General features: G+C 39.7%; 1 protein-coding gene across 3 annotated transcripts in view; it reads right to left on the bottom strand.

Annotated features, from left to right (window-relative positions):
* The window catches only part of LOC114547824 (PH and SEC7 domain-containing protein 1), a 63,482-nt gene that overhangs the window by 29,217 nt on the left and 13,172 nt on the right, over positions 1-21,093 (bottom strand). For 2 of the 3 annotated variants that reach the window (XM_028567276.1, XM_028567277.1), the window contains exons 3-7: positions 15,799-15,993; positions 14,185-14,265; positions 12,439-12,551; positions 9,968-10,026; positions 8,763-8,852 (exon numbers count right to left, since the gene is read on the bottom strand). In XM_028567276.1, the coding sequence (XP_028423077.1) occupies positions 8,763-8,852; positions 9,968-10,026; positions 12,439-12,551; positions 14,185-14,265; positions 15,799-15,993 (538 nt within the window). Of the gene's footprint in view, positions 1-8,762; positions 8,853-9,967; positions 10,027-12,438; positions 12,552-14,184; positions 14,266-15,798; positions 15,994-20,521; positions 21,024-21,093 lie in introns of those variants that run through there. The other variant, XM_028567278.1, reaches the window with a different exon arrangement.

The following is a 21,093-nucleotide window of genomic DNA, read 5'->3' as shown; positions in this document are numbered from 1 at the left end:
GTTTAATGGGTGCTGCTGTGACCGAAGGAAGCCCGTCCCTCCCTCAAGACCGGCGTCTGTCTTTCGACATGCGCCATCAGGGGTGGACATGTTGGCGAGCCGTGACTTTAATCACGAGGATATAAAGGAACATCAGCGAGCCGGGGGAGGAGGAAGTGGAGCTAACCTTGGACTGTGAAACCCAAAACCTGCGTCGAGAGGACAGCCTGTTACAGGAGGAGGTCAAAGCTTCCGTGTTGATTTCTGTAGCTGCCTCTCGTCCTCGTCAGTCCTCTTAGTCTTCCTCCCTTACACTCTGCGGGCGGCAGCAGCAGCAGCTTGTGGGCTTGTAGCTTGAATCCCAAGAAAACCATTGAGTTGCCTTTAAACAAAGCACTTAACCCAGAGGTACTCAAACGACTCTGCAGCAGATTGCACAACACCTGCTTCCCAAAAGCAAACCAAACGACGGTAAAAGGCCAAATAAATCAGCCGTCTTTTTTTACCTTATGCCTTCTATCAGTATTCCTGTCTGCTGTCAGTCTCTCCATCCCACTCAATATTTCACATCCTGTCTAAATCTCTCCCTCTGTCACTCATGGAGGGTCCAGACAGCGCTGGGAGAGGGGGAGAGGATCCACATCCTCACGTCTCTGCTGACCTCAGCAGCTGCCTCTTCTTCACACTCTCTCTCTCTTTCACTACCCTCTCTCTGTCCCTTCTCCTGCAAGAATTTTATTAAAATGTGTTTTACCATTTACACAGTGACATTTCCTCGCTGTACACACTGAACGTGTAATGATAAGAGTAAAAAAAGTAGTATCTGTCTTTGGTTTCTCTCACCCCTCAGACATGACCTGCTTGTCTTTGCCCAGGCTGGCGAGGCCGTCGAACACTGGCACTAAAGCTGCTGTGCAGATTTCAGACACATTCATAGCTATTGCCGGACTGACAGCAGCGACTCATTCAAGAATGGTTCCGTCTCCCTCATTTACAAATACAAATAAGTCATCCGTCTTTTCCCTAGCCATCAATGCTGCTGCGCAATCGATAACATCAGTGCACCTAATTACTGTTGGAGGAGCGCGGTTCGGGCGTCTTGATTGAGCTGTACAACATTTTCATTCCAGCGGAATTTGTTCTCCTGCTCTGATGCGGGCTGGTAACCTACTTCAGTGCATCGTTAGATCACTCTTCAAGCTTTAAGCCCTGAGCAGTGCTGAAGAGAGAGAGAGAGAGAGAGAGAGAGAGAGAGAGAGAGAGAGAGAGAGAGAGAGAGAGAGGAGTGCAAACCTATGCATCTCTGAGCCTCACAATAAAGAAAGAAAGTTTCCTCTAAAGCACTAGCTTGGGCCGGCAGCCAGAGTTTCCGACTCTGCAGGGAGCTGCGGTAGCTACACAGCAGCTCTGTTTTCCATGCAAGCTGGTATAAAGGAACAAGAAGTGGTTATGGAGGCTTAAAAGCTTATTGTGGCATTGGGACCACAAGTCTTCATCATTTCTTTTTGAGGTAATTGCCCAAACATTGAGCCGCTTACGGACACATAAGGTCCAAACACTGCAGTGCTGCGAAAACTGCTTTGACCAAAATGAGTAAGCAAAGAAATAAACAACTAGATTAAGTATAAAAGTGGACAAATTACAGTACCGCATGGTTTCTGGTTCACAAAATTAACTTTGGCTCATTTTTTTTCGATATGTATTCACAATGTTGATGTCAAATTCTTAAAGAAATAGTTTACACATCTTTGGGAAATACACTTATTTGCTTTCTGGTGGGAGGTTAGATGAGAAGATTGACAGCACTCTAATATGTGTTGGTTAAATATGACGGTTGGTTAGCTTAGCTTAGCACAAAGACTGGAAACAGGGGGAAACAGCTAGCCTGGCTCTGTCCAAAGGTAACACATTCTACTCTCTAAATGTTTCTAATCAACACGTTACATCTTGTTTAATTTACCGTTTCATCGTTGATTACGTGCTGGACTATTTTTGATGGTTGCCTGGCAACTGCTTAGAGCAAAGAAATAGTCCAGCACATAAAACACAGTTTCAGTTAAACAAACAAGACATAATTAATAAGTCAGGTTTAGAGGTTCTAGTGGGCCCTTCAGACCAGCCTTTTTGCTAAGCGAACCTAACAGTCTGGCTGTAGCTTCATATTTAGCCAACAAAAACGAGAGTGGTATTGATCTAGCTGAGAGCTAATGAGCATTTTTCCCAAAATGCCAACGATGTCCAGCATCGTAACTTTAACCAGATAATGACATATACCTTTGGTGTGGATGATCTGAGTTTACCTCACAGCAGGCCGGGGTCTGTAAATAACTTTTAGGGAAGCCTAAAGCATTTATAGATACATGTTTTGCATAGAATATTAAGCTACTCAAATAGCCTAATACTTGTTGGCATGATTTTATAAATCATGTTTTAATGTTAAACACACATGTGGAACAGTCACTCCTTTGGGATGAACTGTATCTGTGGATGGCTTAGTGACTACATTACCTATTGGCCAGTAAGCCTATCATCAGTGGGGATTTATATTTGCTAGTAATATGTTGGAATCATGTTGAGACTTTTTAATTTTTGACAACTTTCAAAAAATGTAAAATAATTTGGAGGCCCCCCTGCAGTGACTCTGAGGACCCCCTAGGGGTCCCGGACCCCCTATGGAAGATCCCTGCCCTAGTTGCTCCAGAAGCGTGAAACCTCTGACATATATAGCAATTGTAAGTCGCCTTGGATAAAAGCGTCAGCTAAATGACATGTAATAATAATTTCTCATTGCACTAGAAAACTTACAGACTAAGTCAAAGTGGAAACAGAATCTTTTTTTCTGTAAACTGTGATGAATATTTTCCATGGAGAATACTTTTAGAGTTTGGTTTGTTTTCTCTTCCAACTATGGATGACCTGGATGTCTGAGTATTACAGGTATGTGATTGCGGGTGAATGTTGTCGACTGGCCTCTGTGCTCGGTTTGTGAGCAGCCTGTCAGCCTGTCACATCTCCCCTGACTGATAGTCTGGTGTGGGTAACTGCGGACGGAAATATCCTCTGGAGCGCAATAAAATAGTTTATTGCCTCATTATGAACCCTGGAACAAGAACACGCTAATTGAGACAAACAAGCCATCAGTACTCGAATAGACATGTGCACTGTGTGCAACCTCCATCTATCCTGTTACTGTTGGGATGTAGTGACATGCACAACTATCAGCTCAGTACAATCATATTGTCATTTTCATATTCTAGGAACATTTCATTCGATTTAAATTAGTATATAAAACTTAATCAACTTTCAATCAAGTTACATGAACATATGGTTGGAAACTCATGCATGATTTAATTCTGCTCTGCGTTGGGCCTCAACAAAACAAAGCAACAACAAAAAATAACTTCAGGCGCGACAGTTTCCACTTTACCTTTACAATGCTGTTTAATGCACTGACATTGATCAAAGTCTACAACACATTTTTAAGAAAAACTAAAATAATTCTGCTGACAGCAATATCTCTCGAAGTCGCTCATACTGATCCCCAGATAATTATCCCCCGAGCTCCCCTCAGCTTGATTGAAGCGTTTTAGCATCTTTCAGCTCATTGTTTGGGTTTACCATCCTGTAACTTCACAGTTTTGGTTCACTCTTGTTGCTCTCATATCATTTTTAGCTGCAGCAGGCAGCTGATAACAAAAAAGCCTCTAAAAACCCAATGTGCACATAATGCCCAGCAACAAAAATGTTAAAGTAAAAAGATAAGTCTTTCCAAGTATTATGTTGGTGTGCTGGAAAGTGTATAAGAGAGGGTCCATAGGGCCCATATATCCAAATCCAAACTATCTTGATTCTATCCTGAGGTGAAACCCTGTTGTGATGTATGTAGAATTAGCGTAGCCTCCCTTATCCACATGTTCTGTGGAGCCTTGCCCTAGTCTGGAGGGAGGTCTTTCAAACTCTGTCCAAAATCCTTAAAGGTCCCATAGCATGTAAATTTCACTTTAAGAGGTTTTTTAACATTAATATGCGTTCCCCCAGCTTGCCTAGCAGGTTACTCCCCAGTTACTCGTTTGTTTTTTATTTCATTTTGAGATTACTATCGGCTTTTTACTTATCTCTGTATTTACGTTCTGTTTCTATTTAACCTAACTTCCAGCACCTATCTCTTTGTTGGAACTCCAGACTGTGTGTGCTTGTTCGGGTTAGATGTGGTTTGAGGGAGGGATTAGGGAATGGGTGTTTTTCTTTCTTCATTTTTCCTAGCATCTTTCCTGTGATATGCATACACTGTACACATTTGTATATTTGTTTAAAGAAATAACATATAGAAACAGAGGGTTTTGAAGCCAAAGCTGCACACGCTCAGTTCAGGAGATTGCTCCATTCTGCTCCTCTATTGTGGTGCTAATGTGAACATATCACAAGGTTTAATCAAAAGAGAAAGAAAAGGAATAATTAAGAGAGAGGAAAAATCAGCGACAATCGAGAGAGTTATAGAAGCAAAAAAAAACGGTGGAACTAATTGATGCTGAGAGACAGAGGGTAGGGACAGAGGTGGCAGGAGGTGTCATGGGGATGCAAAGCCCCTCTTATTATTTTCCAGTCCACCAGGCAGCTGATATTCTGTTTTAGCTACAGGGCTCAGCACTGTTTCCTCCTGTCCCTCAGAGTAAAGACTCAACATATGGCACAGTCTTAAATAATCACATTTTACTGTGCGTTATGATGGATGTAGCCCACATTAATGCAGAGTTTTGACTTTTATATAACTTTGAATAAATGTATAAATGTCAAACCTAAGTCTGAAATGCATCATTAAATGTATTAAACAATTCTGCTCTGTGTCATTATTATATATAGAAAGACATAACAAATATCCTTGAAAAGCACTATAATTAGTTCACAATTTGTATTGAGTTCATAATCAAAAGTATAAATCATTTTGTGTAGTGCCAATATTTTCTGACTCTAAAGGGAATGTCATTATTTTGCAGGTATTTGGTCATAAACCAAAGTATGGAAGAAAAGTCTGAGGATGATCAAAGTTCAAGTAATTCTGAGGGGAGCCTGACCGTGAATCCATGTAGTGGATGCTGACATATGTCACACTTTGACCTGCAGGTAGTGCCACAGAAAAAAGGGATGAAGGGATCCTCTCTACACCATGATCATGAACCAAAATTTCATGGCAATCCATCCAGTGGTTCTTGAGATATTTCACTCAAAAGCACGTATGTCATCGTCCTAGTGGCACGAGATCAAAAGTCAGAGGATCACTAAAGTCATTGGGGTTCATCCTCTGGGGAGCACGAATGTCTACAACATTTCATAGCAATATGTTAAATAGTTAGATATTTCAGTCTGGGCCAAAATGGTGGACCGACCAACAGACATTGCCTTACATAAGAGCCATGCGACTAGCATTGCTAAAAACCAAAACATAAAACACTTGCTGCTGTGCAATTTAGAAAGAAAGAAATATCTGATCAAGGTTTTCTTAAAGAGGCGATCACTCTTTTTCCAACCTTGTAAACCCTCCACACCGGCCAAAAAAAACCCATTTTTTTGTAGGAAAAATAATGCAGACTGGGAGACATTATCAAAGACATGTTGCTACATCGTATTGTTGTATGAATTGACTATCCACCAAAATAAATACCAACAAAAGAGATTTCTTTTACTGCTGTGGAGTAAGGACAATGGTGGTGAAAAATACTTTCTAATGTACATTTAAAAACGATATTGTATAGATAAATATGTAAAGACAGATATGAAAATTAAGTTCTAGATGGGAAATTAGAAAGAATAAATGAATAACTTATAACTTTCTGTAAAACAAGTAAGAGGTACAAGGGTTTGGATGATAATGTGAAACACGTTAATCTGAGAAATAAGGCAAGGAAAGAGGGACAGAAGGACGATAGAGAAACGAAGCAAAGATGTGATGGAAGCACAATGGTCGCTATGATGCTGTTGACAGACGAAACAAGGTGAGTCTGGGACAATGTGTGAGATATACAGAACCCGAGTGTGTTGCTATATAACGAGCACCAGGGAGAAAAGAAGACAGAGTGACGGATTTCTGAGGCTCATTCCTAATGTATTTACAGCACATACAAACACAGATAACAGACACAGACCAGGGGAAATGGAAAAGCAAGAAAATAAGTGGAGGAAATGAGGGAAGGATGGAGGGAGGGGGAATGGAATGGCATTTATTTTGTTGCAGGAAATGATTGTGAGATACCAGAGAAAAAGGGATAGAATAAACAAGAAAGGAAATGGTACAAAGAGGAGATTCAAGCTTTACAATTAAGTTGCACTACAAAAACGAGCTCTTCCGTAGAGGTTTAGTTGTTCAATATTTACACCTACTAACTGCCAAGTGTAACCGTTGTGCAGCTAAGTGACAAAACTAGCTCCTTAATATGTGACCGGTTTTGACTGAAGAGTGTTACAGGGAATATAACCCCCACACAGTTGCTAGTAGCCAGGGAGGACACGAATGATTAAAAAAACATGATGGACTCTTCAGAAGAGGTCATTATCTTCACTCAAGTTTCTGTGCGGGAAAGTCACCGGACGACACAATCTTCTGAACATAGTCCTACTGAGAAATAAATAAAGAGAGTTGTGTGGAGCTGATAGTAGCAACTCATGGCTCAATGGCTTGAATGTAACGGATGTTCATTAAAGGTCCCATGGCATGAAAATTTCACTTTATGAGGTTTTTTAACATTAATAGTGGCTAGAAATGGTGATAGGTGTAAACCGAGCCCTGGGTATCCTGCTCTGCCTTTGAGAAAATGAAAGCTCAGATGGGCCAATCAGGAATCTTCTCCTTATGAGGTCATAAGGAGCAAGGTTACCTCCCCTTTCTCTGCTTTGCCCACCCAGAGAATTTGGCCCACCCATGAGAGAGAGAGAGAGAGAGAGAGAGAGAGACATCATGGCTTTCAAACGAGCAAAGTGGCAGTTAAATAAAAGAGACTTCAGATACAGTATTAGGGGACCACTAAGGTCTGTATAAAAGAGACTTCAGATACAGTATTAGGGGACCACTAAGGTCTATATAAAAGAGACTTCAGATACAGTATTAGGGGACCACTAAGGCCTATATAAAAGAGACTTCAGATACAGTATTAGGGGACCACTAAGGTCTATATAAAAGAGACTTCAGATACAGTATTAGGGACCACTAAGGTCTATATAAAAGAGACTTCAGATACAGTATTAGGGGACCACTAAGGTCTATATAAAAGAGACTTCAGATACAGTATTAGGGGACCACTAAGGTCTATATAAAAGATACTTCAGATACAGTATTAGGGGACCACTAAGGTCTATATAAAAGAGACTTCAGATACAGTATTAGGGGACCACTAAGGTCTATATAAAAGAGACTTCAGATACAGTATTAGGGGACCACTAAGGTCTATATAAAAGAGACTTCAGATACAGTATTAGGGGACCACTAAGGTCTATATAAAAGAGACTTCAGATACAGTATTAGGGGACCACTAAGGTCTATATAAAAGCATCCAAAGAGTCATGGGATCAAAAAGTTACACACTAAAGCTTTAGAGGCATGTCAGTTCTGTAGTGCGACTTGATTTAGTAAATAACCTGTTGTAAGAACATAGAACAGACATAATTCTCAAATTTAATCATGTATATTAGCTGGTGCAACACAATCCAGGAGAGAAGAAAGAAAAGCAGATGACAGAGAGCGTTAGGAGAGATGACTGGTCAGGAGTGGGGAGGCAGAACTGGGTGGAGGTGAAAGAGTGCAGATAAAGGTGGCAGTGAGACACAGCCTGAGGATGGAGATTAAACTGCACGGCAGCTTAACAGAGCCAAGATAAGGAGCAAGCGAGAGTGGGCCGGCAGAACATTTAGAGAATCAGAGAACAAGGGAATGAGAGAAACGAGAGTGTAGCTTGAGGGTAAAAAAAGAGTCTCATCGAGAGAGAAAGAGACTTAAAGAGCTTGTGGAAAGTGAAAGGCATGATTAAAATGACTGTTCCTGGATCCAGCATTAATAAAACAGCTAATGCACGTCTGTGGGACCGTTTGTTTCACTCTCTGCCTCGCTTAGCTCCCGGTCGCATGGATAGTATCTGCCCTTAATAACAGCTTTTCATTTCGAAATTCATTTCAGCAGAATGATGTGGCCTCTCTCTCTCTCTCTCTCTCTCTCTCTCATGATATATAAATACCCTAACACAACTTGTTGACTTGCACTCTGGGGCCCTGTGGCATGTTGACGGACCACTATGCAGACAAAACTAATCAACGACATCATCATTAGGCGCACCAATGGACAAACAGCCTGCACTGATTGGGTTATTTCGCCACATCATGTGGCCCCAAGCCTCTGTCTGAACCCTGTCTGATGGGTTACAATCTATTGCAGCCAGACTCAGCTGGGTTAAGCTAATATCCTAATCTAATGCTGCTGAAATCACGCACAGATACCCGAGGGCAGGCTACGTCTCTTCGTCTCCAGATCACATAACAATTAGTCTTTCAGCGTGCGCCATAGCTGGAGTGTACCAGGAAGTGGCGGGCCCCGGCAGGCCTCTGATTGGAGGCCTCTGGAGATGAGAGCAATGCCAGCTGGCAGTGAGCGCAGGCCAGACAGCCAGGCTCAGTCGCACATATCTGAGGGACAATACAATGCTGGCACACACAGTCTGCTCGCTCTCATTTGAGATGTGTGTCTGTGCATGACAGCATGTGTGTGTGTATGTGTGTGTTTGCTATTTTAGACATGAGCTTACTTTAAGCAGATCCTTGTGAAAATCTTGGCCGTCGTTCAGTCCTTCCAGGTTGCCAATGAACTGCGTACATGACATCCTCTTACCGATGTTCTGAACAAAGAGAAACTCACTTATATTTCATACTTACAGTACACACAGAGGTGTAAACAGTATTCAGATATTTTTCTTAAGTAAAAGTCGCAATAACAGAGTGTAGAAATAGTCAAGTGAAAGTCCTGCATTCAAGTATCAAAATTTGTAACACTTACAATTTGGTTTATTTCATTTAACTCAGTAAATTTGTATTCAATGTTTAATTAATGTAAAAGCATGCACCTCTTTCTAATTAAAGTTAATGTTTTGCTTCATTTGTTAAATGAAAAAGGTGAGTGTAGAAAAATATTTATTTTTCTCAAAGGAAGTATACCGGCCAGTTTAAACTGACACCTAATCCTAGTAGTTCATTAATCAATTACAATTGCAACAATTTTGATAATCAAGGAATAATTTAAGACATTTGTAAAAATGTGCATGTATAAGCTTTTCAAATGTGAGGAGTGGCTGCTTTTTACAGTTTTTGTATCATTTTAAAACATCATATTGTTGGAATTAGAGACACCATACTGAGCTCAGGTATATTATGATATGAATTTTACATAATTTTCTGTCATTTAAGAAATTATTACTGGATTAATCAAAACATTTAAAAGGTTACGGCCTATATAATCATGATGAGGATGGTAGTGAATGATCACAGTCACAACAAAGATCACATTTACAGTATAACTTACAGTATATATATATATATATATATCTGTTACATTTGCTGAAACTTCTAAAGGAGCTGAACCTCTATCCAGTCACCTCTACAGCCACTTTAATTAATCATTCATCCGCAGAGCTGCACTTTCACTGAGAAGAGTGGCCCAGATTTGCAAAGGGAGACTCTGACTATAAAAGTAGCACATTAAAGATGGTGAAAGACATTCAGCAGGCAGACCTGCAGATCAGCGGCTGATCAGGCTTATAGTCCCCAAACTCTAGAGTTAATCAAAATGGCATTAGCGTAAAATGCAGCTTTTAAAACATCATCTTGTTTTTGTTTCTCCTCTGCCTGACTGCAACACCTGCCGTAATGTTACCTGCACACTTACAGTACAGTAGGTTCTGTTTGACGCATGGATGTACACATGTATGCCACCAGATACTAGTTATTTATTACTCACCTGACCATGTAAATCGGTGTTCAGCAGCATAAGGGCACAGGTGAGAGTGTGAACTGCATCTAAAGGATGAACACAGTGAGTTAGCTTAGAGTGTATCCATGTTGCCAGGGTCGTATGTTCCCCAGCTTGATTCCTCATAATATGACACAATAAGAAGACCTTTAATGGGTTTTTTTTCCCAAGGTCCAATGTTTAATGTATGTTTCCCTGGGTCACTTATGTTGAAATCAGCCACAGCTAGCCAGCTGATGCTATACTTGTCAAGGTCTCAGGTTTGATTCCAGCCTTGGGACCTTTGCTGCATGTCTACTTCTCTTTCTCCCCCCATACAACAAACAATAAAGATATTTAAATACAATGTGTGTCAACAAGATTATAGCTAGTATTATGGCATTAAGTAAGCAGTGTTCAGTTTTTATGCATCACATATCTGAAACAAACTGCAGGTCCACTGTAGTGGACCTGCTAGTTAGTTAAAGTTATCAGTTATCAAGGCTGAAGACTTTTCTTTTTGATGCTGCCTTCTATTACAGTTTTTTCCGATTACTAAACGACAGTGGGCACAACTGGAGTCACATGTGCAAAACTCTAACTACAGTCTGCACTACCAACAGTCACCTGAGCTAAACAGTTCACATCTCCTGCAAAACAGGCTCAGTGCAGCCAAACAGTATGCACAATCCTCACTGAGATAAAACACACCGTCACTCAGAACACACTGAGGGTGAAAACACTAGCATCAAACACCAATGCAGAAATTACAAACTTTTTCATCTTTACATTTTGAACAATTTGAGTGACTTGACACTACTCAATAGTTTAAAAAATATAGATTGTATAGCATACCAATTTTTACATAAGGTAAACAAGAAGGAATGAAAATCAGCCGTTTTCTTCAATAAAGTATTTTGTCTCTAGTAATTTATGGAATTACTGGGGAAAAAAAACTAAAGGTACATACGTAACAGTACCAGAGACTAGTAGGACTAATCCTGCCTCGCTCCAGCATCATGTGGCAAGTTTTCTTCATCACATTAGATGTCTGCATCATCTCTAAATAAAAATGAATGTGGTGTTTCTATTGCTTTCACCGCCATTACTTTCTGAAAAACAGTAAGAACACAGTTTTACTATTGTAAAGATATAGTGTTTTTCACTTTTTTTTATAGCTGTGTACATAACCTCAGACATCTTACCTGGACATATTGGTATCTTTGCTCTTTTACCTGTTTCTCTCAAACATACAGGGTATAATTGTTTCATTCTTATTTGGTGTTTGTATACAAAAAAAGGCTTTCTGAGCTTTCTCTGTATAAATACCATATATGTTCACTAACTAGTTTAAAACAAGACACCTGCTTAGGCTTTCAGCTAAAATTACAATCAGCAGTGTTTGATAGGCACCAGACTGAAATCTATTCTGTGTTGAATGTGTGGTTAACAGTTCTGACAGCAGTGTGTTAGCATCTGTACAAAGTGGGATAAGTGTGTAAAGTTTTGAAAACTGTGTTCAAGCAATGAAAAACGAACTAGAGTTTGGTCCACATGAACTGCTGCTGTGGAGACTGTAGTTAGAGTTTTGCACATTTGACTCCAGTTGTGCCCACTGTCGTCTAGCAATCGAAAAAAACTGTAAAATCAAGTAACGTTATTTGTTCATTTCTTACACTGCACTGTAACTTTTATTCTTGTATTTTATACCCGTCTTATTCTGTGTAATATGTTTTTATATTTTCTTTAATGTTTTATGTTAAGCACTTTGGCTTGTTATTGAAATGTGCTATATAAACAATGTGCCTTGTCTTAAATTAGCTAAAAACAGTAAACAATGCGGTTTTATATGCCGTTAGCTTTTACTAGCCTAGCACTGCTGTTATTGCACAAAACAGATTCAACAAAATTATTAGAATATGTCCAGTGTTGACCATGAAGTAAAAATAATCCTTAACATATGCCATGCATACACTGTAGTCAGTATTTTAATTATCATAAAAATGGTAAACATACCTTTTATAACATTATCTTTATGTTAGCTAACAGCGTTCTCGCTAGCTAACGTTAGTTAGGCTAACTGTTGACTGATGGATTAAAGTAACTTCAATGTCTTTCAAGACGCCACCAAGTGTACTAAAATGAAGTGTCATGCTTTTTTAAAATGTTTTTTATTACATAAACGTATTAATTTAGAATGGGTAGGCTTGTTTCGTCATGCATTCATCTCTTTCTAAAAGTGAATATTTCTGTTAGTTAACTAGCTAGCTAACGTTAGCTATATTAGCTGTTGACAGTTTCAAGAATGCCAAAAAAAGAAAAGAAAAGTTTCAAGGGTGCCCCACATTGGGTCACCTTGAAACTGCAAACCAATGCACATTATGGCCACTCTCTTTTAACTGTTTCTCCACTAACTTCTGAAATATATATTTTTCCATTGCTGGTCCTTTGAAACACTCCTCTATAGCACCACTACTCACCCTCTGATGGTATGGTTTTGGGGTTGCACTCTAAGTAACGCTTAGAAAAGTGTGACAGCACTCTCTCCCTCTCCTGAGTCTCCCCCATCAGGGCAAACTGCCTCAGGAAAGTCCTGCAGATGCAAATACAATGACAGAAGATCTTATCCATCCAAATACTTACCCATTACAGATTAAAAAGAATATAATAAGCATTGTAGTCCACTGGAAAAAACTATTTAAATTTGAAAATTGAAATGACCATAGAATATAAAGATGTATATCATTTTAAACAATATGGAGTGTTACATTATTGTGTATGAACTCCATTTTCCTCATTAACATGTTTTTTTTCTTCATGTAATTACATCACTTTCAAATTACTGAATATTATTTGAATGTAATCAAAATTAATTAGTTGCCAGAGTTGGAAAGTATCTCAGTACATTTATTCAAGTGTATTACTTACTTGAGTGAAAAAAGGTAGCACAGCTCAAGTTCCTAAATTATGGAGGACAAAATACTTGAAACGAGTCAGACTTGATAGATTGTGATGTGAGCAAAATAAAATAAGTGAAATGAGAGTATTCTGTCCTCCTTAACTTGGGAACATGAGATGTCTCCATTGTTGAAGCGCAAACCTACTTTTTGAACTCACTTACTTGAGTGTTTCCTTTTAATGCTACTAACTTCTACTAAGAGGGATTGTTTTACTACATTATAATTATCTATATTTATCTACTTGCTACTTACAACTTAAAAAATATGATGTATTCTTACAGAACTACTTAACAAGGTACAAAGAGTTATATTGAGCTCCACCTCTACCTGTTGAAACATTAACATGCAACTTGAATGTTAATGCATCGGTAATAATAATTGCAATAATAGCAATAATGATAAAATATATTTAATGTTGTAGTATAATTATGTGACAGGAGTCTGCATAATCAGTTCTTTTACTTTTGATACTTGAAGTACATTTTCATGATATATATCTATGTCTGCACCTTTTCAATAATGAATACAGGACTTAGTCTTTACATAGTAGTATTACTGTTTTGCTGCTTTAACTTAAGTAATGGATCTCAGTACTTCTACCCTTACAGTTAGTTACCAACTGTTTATTTTCTGAGGAAAAAGAAGAATCTAAAAACCAGTGATAGTGGATGTTGCTCAACCAATTTTTACAGTTACACCCCACTCAAATGTGTTAAACTATAAGTGAGAAGGGGAGTAGAAAGTATTTAGGATACATGCTTAGTACAACTAATATCTGAGTAAATATAATAAAAGTGAAACAAAAGGAATACAGTATGAACCTCTGTTAAACAATAGTACTTACTGTACAAACTGTCATTTCACTCTAAATGCAACACCAAAGCTGCCCTCTAGAGAGCAGTGTTTAACAGTGGAAAATGTTCACCACGTCCTAACTAAGATTCTAATATTTGCAGATTTTAATCTAAATTGAGGTCAAATCAAAGCCACCATCACGCAAAATCATGTGAGGGGAAGATGACACGCGGTCATCATTTAAAATCAGTCTTTAATCACAGGAATGTTTTGTTTATTGTTTTTAAAAATACAACAACTTGCAGACAATGGATTGGTTATGTGCCTGACATACTGTACATTTAACATTTTGCAGTTATTTTATGTGAAAAACAAACTGGCAGGAATATTTTATTTCACATAAGAAATATATTGAATATGTATTATATTTATATGTTTTTAAAATTGCATGTATGTACTCTGTGTTCTCACCGTAACGCCTGGTCAAGAGCGAGGCCTGTGAAGGTAAAGAAACTCAGATACTCTTCTGCTACCATACGGCTGAAGTCATTACTGTAGACACACAGACGAGATACAGAATGACATATAAGGAAGAATATAATAACAGAAAAAGAACAAAAAGCTGAGAAAGTGAACATAAAAGCACAAAATGTCAATCAATCGTTCAAATGCTAGCTTTCTCAGCTCAGAGGAAGGAATCGGTTAGGGCTGTCAGTCAGTCAGCTGGAGATGCAGACCGGAGGCCAGAAAACAAAAAACAACAGAAAAAGGGAGGATATTCCCAGGGTGCATCTGTCTAAAAGTGAGGAAACCCTTTAATCCCAATTTTTTTCTCATCAGCATGAGCAAGCAGCTGACAGACTGAAGGCCTGATCGAGCAGCGCTGCAAGAATGCAGAAAAACATATCTTTGTTTTCTCAAAAACACTTTGTAGGCAGAATTTAAAGTGGAGTACAGTAAATGTAGAGGGAACTGAATGTGCACCAGTAGAGTTCATTAACTAAACATAAGATGCAGTAGAAAGGAGATTTTTCCGAAAACAAATGACACTGCAGTTTTAGAGTATACTTAACATGTTGGTTAAGAGGAGTGCTGTATAGCTTAGCTTAGCTATTATTGTTTAGAGAGTAGCAGCGGCACTCTTGGTATAACTATTCATAATTACATAATCCATGATGTGGTAGTGGGTAGTAAAGGTACATGTATCAGTAGCAGAAGTCATTGTAGAAATATCATTAATAAACAATGACACTATTGCACACCAGTAGAAATAACTAGAACATTTCTTCAGACATTTTATATGGTTAGCTCATTGTGTACACATTGGCTACCACTTAGCATACTCTGGTAATCTGACCCAATAACAACGTGTGTTTATATTAACTTCCAGGTAGAAACTCCTGTACAGTTTGAGGGCGCTGAGCAAACCGAGACGAGGAACAACTGGACATACTTCTCTTTCACTAATGTACTAAAGAAAATGACACCAACCAAGCTAGCAGTCAGTCTGACCGGCGGTGAGATGTTGCCGTTCGTAAAAAATATCTTAGATTTGGTTTATCAAAGAAGCTAGCAAAGCTACAAAGTAGCCTACAGAAAATAAGCACCGCAGAGACGTCCGATAGGTCAGACCTCTGTGTTTCACTATATATCTTTAAATGTTACGGCTGAAAATGACAACAGAAATAAACAAGTTTACAGATTTACATATATCTCCGCAATTCAAATCACCGGCCATTTGTCTACCCGGAAGTGATTTTTGTGTTAGCGCGACATCACGCTGATTCAGAGTTGGGTGTGTAGCAGACATATGCTACTGTTAGTGGTCACTAAGGCGTTACAAGTGCGGTAGGTAGTTGGTCACTGAGCTGTCGCTAGGGTGTTGTGAACGGTTATGGCTAGCAGGCCTAAGCTAACTGGTGCCTGTCTATTTAGGGTGGTCTCCTGGGTGTTTAGGGTGTTAGCTATGAGAAGAAGCAACAGAATAATAATATTACGTTATGCACGAATACAACACGACAAGCACACTTCAGAGAACCTCACTTTTGAGACACTTAAAGCCACAACACAGTAACAGCAGCCTACTTCTTGCTGAGGTGGCGCGCCACATCGGACTTCCTGAAGCCGTCCAAGTTGAAGAGACGTTTGGCCAAGCGTCTGGCGGCTGCAACGTCAGCGCGGTGGCTGCCGTTGGTGAGGGTTTCGCTGCTGTCCAGACCCAGTCGCTCACTGAGGTCCTGGTCCAGCTCCGAATCTGTCGCCAGGCGGGCCTTGTCCCTGCTGAGAGGGTGTGAGGGGCAGACATGGTGATTAGATACAAATAGACAGACAGAAAAAGGTTATGGAAAGGAAGGGAAAGATGGGAAATGAAGAACATTTGGGGAGAAATTACATTGATTTGTAAATAATTGAAAAGGAAAGAGAGAAAGGGATTAAAGGAGGAACAAAGAATGATGGTGATATAATAATAAAACTAATAACACACTGTATTTTAATAATGTAATAATACTTTCCTGATCTGAGCAGCACTGATCATAAATCAGAGTTGGAAACTGATTTATGATCAGAGGTTTTAAGACAGGAAAATACACAAGGGCAAGATGAAAAGAGTAAAGCTGATCAAAAGAAAGTAACTTACTATAAAAAGATAGATATCTGTTTAATGAAACAGAATAAAAAAGTATGCATGGTTAATGGGTGAGTAGATGAAAGAGGATTTGATGGAGAAATAGAAGGTATAATAAATATGCAGTCGGAAACAAAGCCCATATTTGACATTAATTTAGTATCAAGTGTAACAGAATGTATGCAAATCATTTCATATTCAAACACAACATCTGGCATGATTATACACTTCACAAATCAAATTTTTTACCAGCTTCCTCGCTTCCTCGTTATCACTTCCTAATTAAGCCCCCTCAAAGCTTTAACCAGCTCAGAAGTGCAAAACTTATTACATCTGAATTATCCTGTGATAACAGTTCCAGCATGTTATCTCACTCTGAGCTGAAAGGGGACTACTTTCCTTGCTTCTGGTTGACAGAAACGAGGTCTCTGAGTTCAGCTACTTAAGAGTTCGACGTGACGCCGTCGAGAGCTTTGCGACCATTCTGGTCACGTTAGCCGGGTCCGATATAAAGCAGCGACAGTTCAACAGCTGAGAGTTGAAGTACCAAAAAGCAAAAAAACACTTCCTGAACAAGCAGAGCTCTCATTTGGATTTCACAGCAAGCCAGGAACACGCCAAGAAAACCCACAGTGCCAGGGCTTTGCTTCCCACGCTTATACATCCTTACACTGTCAATGAGTCGGGTGAAATCACACCAGAGCAAACAGTAATTAATAACACAAGCCGACTGGGTAAGAAAGCTACGAGGGTTCAATGGTCAACTTTGGATTTACAAAGTACACAGAAGAACAAGAACTAAGTCAGCCAGCCACTGAGAGGCTGTGGACGTACTGTAAGCACAGCAGAGCTTTGAGCTAAATGCTAACATGTTGATGCTAAGCAGGTAGGCTGTAATGTTACCATGTTCACTATCTTAGGTCAGTGTGTTAGCAAAGTACTGCTAAGGCTGGAATGTCTTTATTTTGGTCATAAACAAATTAAAATTAGATGAAATGTCAGATGATCACCAAAGTCAGCACATTTCATCCCGAGGGGAACATGAATGTGTGTTCCAAAATTCATCCCAATCCATCCAATTGTTGTTTAACATTTCACTCCAAAACCATGAATGTCAAGCTGCTGGTGGCGCCACATGAAAAGTCAAGAGGTCACCAAAGTTATCAGGATTCATCATCCCGGGACCATAAATATCTTAACCAAATTTTATGGCAAAACATTTAAAAAAAAGAAAACCCAAATGTGAACCTCATGGTGGTGCTAGAGGAAAGATCAGAGGATCACCAAAGTCATTAGGATTCATCATCTGGTGATTATTCATTTGGTGCCAATCCATTGAGTAAATGTTGAGATATTTTACTGGATAAATGTAAACTCTGACCTGTTGGTGGTGCTAGAGGAAAGGTCAGGAGGTCATCAAAATAGATCAGAATTCACCCTCTGGAGAGCATGGCTGCTGTCGAATAGTCAAAGAAAATGACGTCCTATGTCTTTTCCTAAACACTTTTCCTTTACCTTGATGGAAAATGCCATACGTTCAAGGAAAGATGTGAAGGAGGAGTCATAAGGACTTAGGACAAGACAACAGTGCTCAGAGAACTGAGTGCACTTACACTCGGCTCGGTAATTATGCGACGGCCGATGTTATTGACGTGGGTCTGTCGTGGTAAAACTACAATGTTCTGAAGATGGACTACTAAAAGCATCTTAGGCTAAATCTACACTACTACGTTTTCCTTTTTAAGTGGCATTTGGAGACAAAAAAAACAATCTCCGTCCACACAAGAGTTTATGCCCCAGTAGCAAAACTAATCTCCGTCCGTATATTCACACGCCTGACATCCCGTATCACCATGACCATTCACACACACTGGGCATGTGCGTGACGGTGTAAACAGGAAGCAGATAGTCTGACGTTACTCTGCAGTTGTAAATCATGGATGTATAAGTTGAAAATACAGAAAATACTTTGGAGAAAGAACAACAACGGTGAAAAAGTAAGAGCAGGGATTTATTATCTTGGAGCGACGAGGAGGTGGAACTGTTATGTATACGGTTGCCGAGACGGCTCAACACAAATACAAAAGCTACAACACAACGCAAAAGCTACAACACAAATACAAAAGCTACAACACAAATACAAAAGCTACAACACAAATACAAAAGCTACAACACAAATACAAAAGCTACAACACAAATACAAAAAGCTACAACACAAAATACAAAAGCTACAACACAAATACAAAAGCTACAACACAACGCAAAAGCTACAACACAAATACAAAAGCTACAACACAAATACAAAAGCTACAACACAAATACAAAAGCTACAACACAAATACAAAAGCTACAACACAAATACAAAAGCTACAACACAAATACAAAAGCTACAACACAAATACAAAAGCTACAACACAACGCAAAAGCTACAACACAAATACAAAAGCTACAACACAAATACAAAAGCTACAACACAAATACAAAAGCTACAACACAAATACAAAAGCTACAACACAAATACAAAAGCTACAACACAAATACAAAAGCTACAACAGCTACAACACAAATACAAAAGCTACAACACAAATACAAAAGCTACAACTGATGTGAGTGTGCTGTTGACGGAGCCGGTGGATGAGCAGGAGGAAAGTTCTTGTATGTTTGAGAAGTAAGTGAAAAATGGTTCCTTGCGTTTGTGTTGTGGATTCTTGCGTTCGTGTTGTGGCTTTTGTATTTCCGTTGAACCGTCTCAGCCACCGTATCTGTAAGCCCGGTGTTGAGAAATTTCACAAAAATGCACAAAACGTCAACATCACGTAGGCGATATGGAACGTCGGAGGATCACCAAAGTCACTCGGCTCCTCTGGGAAAACATGAATGTCTGTACAAAATGTCATGGCAATCCATGTGATAGTTGTTGAGATATTTCAGACCAAATTGGTGGAACAACCAACACTGTCGTCCCTACAGCCATGCTGCAAGCATTGTTAACATTACAGTTTTTGCCCATTGCTTACACACTAAAAACAAATGCTTAGACCAAAGCCTCAAAACATAAACTTCTTGTACCATACCTTAAACACATTGTCAACTTTGCACTTTGTTTGCAATTCTTTAACACACTTATTGCGAAACACTACACACGTTTTCTTACATTAGACACTCTCATTGGTTGTCATTGGTAAAAACAAAATGTAAAACTCATCTGGCAATTGTAGGAACTTACATACAGACCTAAAAACACTTGCACAGAAAACAGAACACCAATCGGTCTGAGCCTTAGCACTACAACTGGGCCTCAGGTGAGCCATTTAGTGAACTTTACAAGCATGGAGGCAATGAGAGTCGGAGTAAGAGGAGGACAAAGAGAGAGAGAGGAGTCGGACGTGGAAGAGACATTGCCTGTGATGTTGACAAGGTCTAGTGGCCAGATCTGAACAGAAGGCGGGATCCAGGCCCCCCTCCCCCAGCCCCCCACACACACACACACACACACACACACAAAACAAGTCTGTTTTTTTTCTCCCAATAGCAATTCATCCAGTAATTATTATTTTTTTTTTACTTTGGTTTTGTTGCTAAATGTGATGATTTGTGATTCTATTTTTCTTTATTTCTGTAAGAAATTTTTAGTAAAAACTCTGAGTTTTAAAGAAGACTGAGTCTGAGAAAATGACAATAAAAATAGAAACAAAGACTGCAGTGTTTTCTATGAAGCCCATCAGTGTGTTGCTGGTGATAAGAAAGAGTAATTCAAATGGTGCTTGTGTGTGTATGGTTTGGTTGCAAGAATTTCATTTTTAGAAAAGAGTGTTAAGTTTTGTCATAGATGTGAGTTGTTAATCTCCAAGTGCTGTGTCTGATTGGCTTGTGTGTAAAGTGTTGACATAATGAGCCAAATTCTGCAAAAAGTGTGTAAGCAATAGACAAAAACTGTAAGATGAGTGCAGAGAAAACCCAAAATGTAAGTGTACACATCTCACTATTGCAGCTTTGATACAGACACCTTTGGGAGATCAACACTGTTTTAAAATGAAGCAAACAGGCTTGCAAATACACTCTGCATGCCTCCCGACACCTAAAAAGATCATTTGAATTTTCCTCCCGGTTTATATTTTGTATTCAAATCCTCTGATAAACATACGCAGACAGGTGAGACAGGTTCCTGGGTGAGGGACCTACCTGTGGTCAGACCGCCTAACCGACCGATACCTCTCCTCTCCGACAGCAGCTGAGCCATGACAGCAGAAGACAGACGGTGTCCCCTGGGGGCCACCTCGCCTCAGACCGCTGACCCGACCGACCCCTCCTCTCCTAACGGCCTCGTTACCTGAACGCATCACCGTCGCAGAGTCACACCTGTGGTCTGTCCCGACTCGAGGCCCGCACGCTTTGACATTCCTCTGCTCCGTTCTGAGTCAAACTGAGACTTCGTGGGTCCAGCCCTTTTCTGTCCTCCACTTTCTCACTCTCCCTCTGTGTTTTCTGTCATTTGATCCTCACAGCAAGCTTCCTTCCCCCCCTCATATTAAAAGAGCTGTTTGTCCTGCAGTGCCTCTCCTGCTCTATCTTTTTTCTCTCTGAGTCTGTTTGCTATTGTTCCCTTTTTTCACTCCTCCCTCTCTCTCTCTCCCACCCTGTTCCACTGTGTAAACTCTCCCTGTCCCCTGCTGACCTTGGATTCGAAGTATGGCATCAAACTTGGCTTTTCTGTTGCCTAAAAATCCCCCCCCACTCCCTCCCTTCCTTTTCCT

The sequence above is a fragment of the Perca flavescens genome, chromosome 21, assembly GCF_004354835.1.
Source record: "Perca flavescens isolate YP-PL-M2 chromosome 21, PFLA_1.0, whole genome shotgun sequence".
NCBI classification, from domain to species: Eukaryota; Metazoa; Chordata; class Actinopteri; order Perciformes; family Percidae; genus Perca; species Perca flavescens.
The sequence above is the reverse complement of the archived record's forward strand: the minus strand, read 5'-3'. Positions and strand labels throughout refer to the sequence as shown.